At 37.5% G+C, this 1,459-nt stretch overlaps 1 protein-coding gene across 1 annotated transcript in view; it reads left to right on the top strand.

Annotated features, from left to right (window-relative positions):
- LOC109974401 (paired box protein Pax-6-like) overlaps positions 1–1,459 on the top strand; it is a 107,307-nt gene that overhangs the window by 50,838 nt on the left and 55,010 nt on the right. The window contains exon 7 of the mRNA XM_020624580.1: positions 724–742. Coding sequence (XP_020480236.1) covers positions 724–742 — 19 coding nt within the window. The remainder of the gene's footprint in view (positions 1–723; positions 743–1,459) is intronic.

The following is a 1,459-nucleotide window of genomic DNA, read 5'->3' as shown; positions in this document are numbered from 1 at the left end:
AGCCATTGGAATTCACTCAAAACGGACCCACGCCTGAAATAATCTTCAATTATTCCATCCATCTGAACTGTGTGGTGTGAAAGGTGCTGTAGCGTTAGCTCTCAGTCTCCGTGACAAAACAGGAAGAAGAATAACTACTTCCGGTTGACAGGCTTACGTCAAGATACTTTGAGCTATGTAGGAATTTCGACATAGATAAGTCGGAATTTCGATTTAGCTATTTAGTTATTTCTACTTAGCTAAGTCGAAATTTAGACTTAGGGAAGTGTAAGTAGGAATTCCGACATATCTAAGTCGGAATTTCTACTTAGCTAAGTAGAAATAACGACTTAGTTAAGTAGAAATAACGACTTAGAGCATTTTATTTCTCATTTACCTGGCGGGAATGGGCTTCCATAGTTTTTTCACATCACTGGACTTAACGATTACACTTTTGTGCTCAGGAACAATATTTTCGAAGCTCAAACAGTATTCCTTAGAGCTCACATTCGCCCCCGGAGAGTGGAAAGAAAAAGTTCTCTCTTTTTTTTCCTTCCCCTGGAAATCGAAGGATGCCGCTCCCCTATGCTATGGTGCCTTTACGATCCATGGGAAACAATACTTAGTGAATAATATTACGTTTACTGGACAAAAAAAACAGACAGGGGAAAAAACAAAATAAAAAAAGGAAAAAGTACACATACCACCAAAATTACATGGGTTACACTTTCGCAACATTCAGAGGTGTAAAAACAGAGAAAATGTCTCTCTGTATTGTAACGTCTCCCTTAACTGTTGAATCAGATGCCAACTTTAGTGTCATACCAGTAGTTCTCAGGCCATCTCTTTCACTCTAGTCGCATTTTTCTGCTCCAGGCAGTACTACAATTTATTAGCTCCCTTCCACACAGTGTCTAACATTACTGTGTGGGATCCCACAAAAAGTCTCTGATAAGTGGCTGTGCACTGCTGATGTTAGTTACAACTAACATTGGCTATAATAGCTATAGCCTACTTAAAGCTAACAAGAGCACTTGTTGCAGCAGACCTCTACCACACCAGCATAATGTTAGTTAAAAGTGAGCCTTAATGTTAAAATTCCAAGGTTTGGATTTTATTTATTACAGAATTTTGAATTTCAAAAAATAAAATGTTATAAAAATTCACATTGTAGAATCAGAATCATATTTAATGTGTTTAAATACACAAGAAATCTAATGCACATTCCTTTGCTTGATTGCACATTACTTATTTACTTCTCTTACATTGTTTACTTGCCCACTGCTGCCTTACATAAGGACATGTACATACACATTGAGAGCTGCTGTACCAGAGTCAAATTCCTTGTGTGTCCAACACACATGGCCAATAAAGCTGATTCTGATTCTGAAATCTGTTTTGGGTATAAGGGCTTTCAAGTGTGCTTGGAAGTCAGGAGGAGAATAGGAAATATGTGCATTTAAAACAGAAAAGAGAATCA

The sequence above is a fragment of the Monopterus albus genome, unplaced genomic scaffold (genome assembly GCF_001952655.1).
Source record: "Monopterus albus unplaced genomic scaffold, M_albus_1.0 scaffold332.1, whole genome shotgun sequence".
Taxonomy (NCBI): Eukaryota; Metazoa; Chordata; class Actinopteri; order Synbranchiformes; family Synbranchidae; genus Monopterus; species Monopterus albus.
This window is presented reverse-complemented; position numbering and strand designations above follow the sequence as displayed.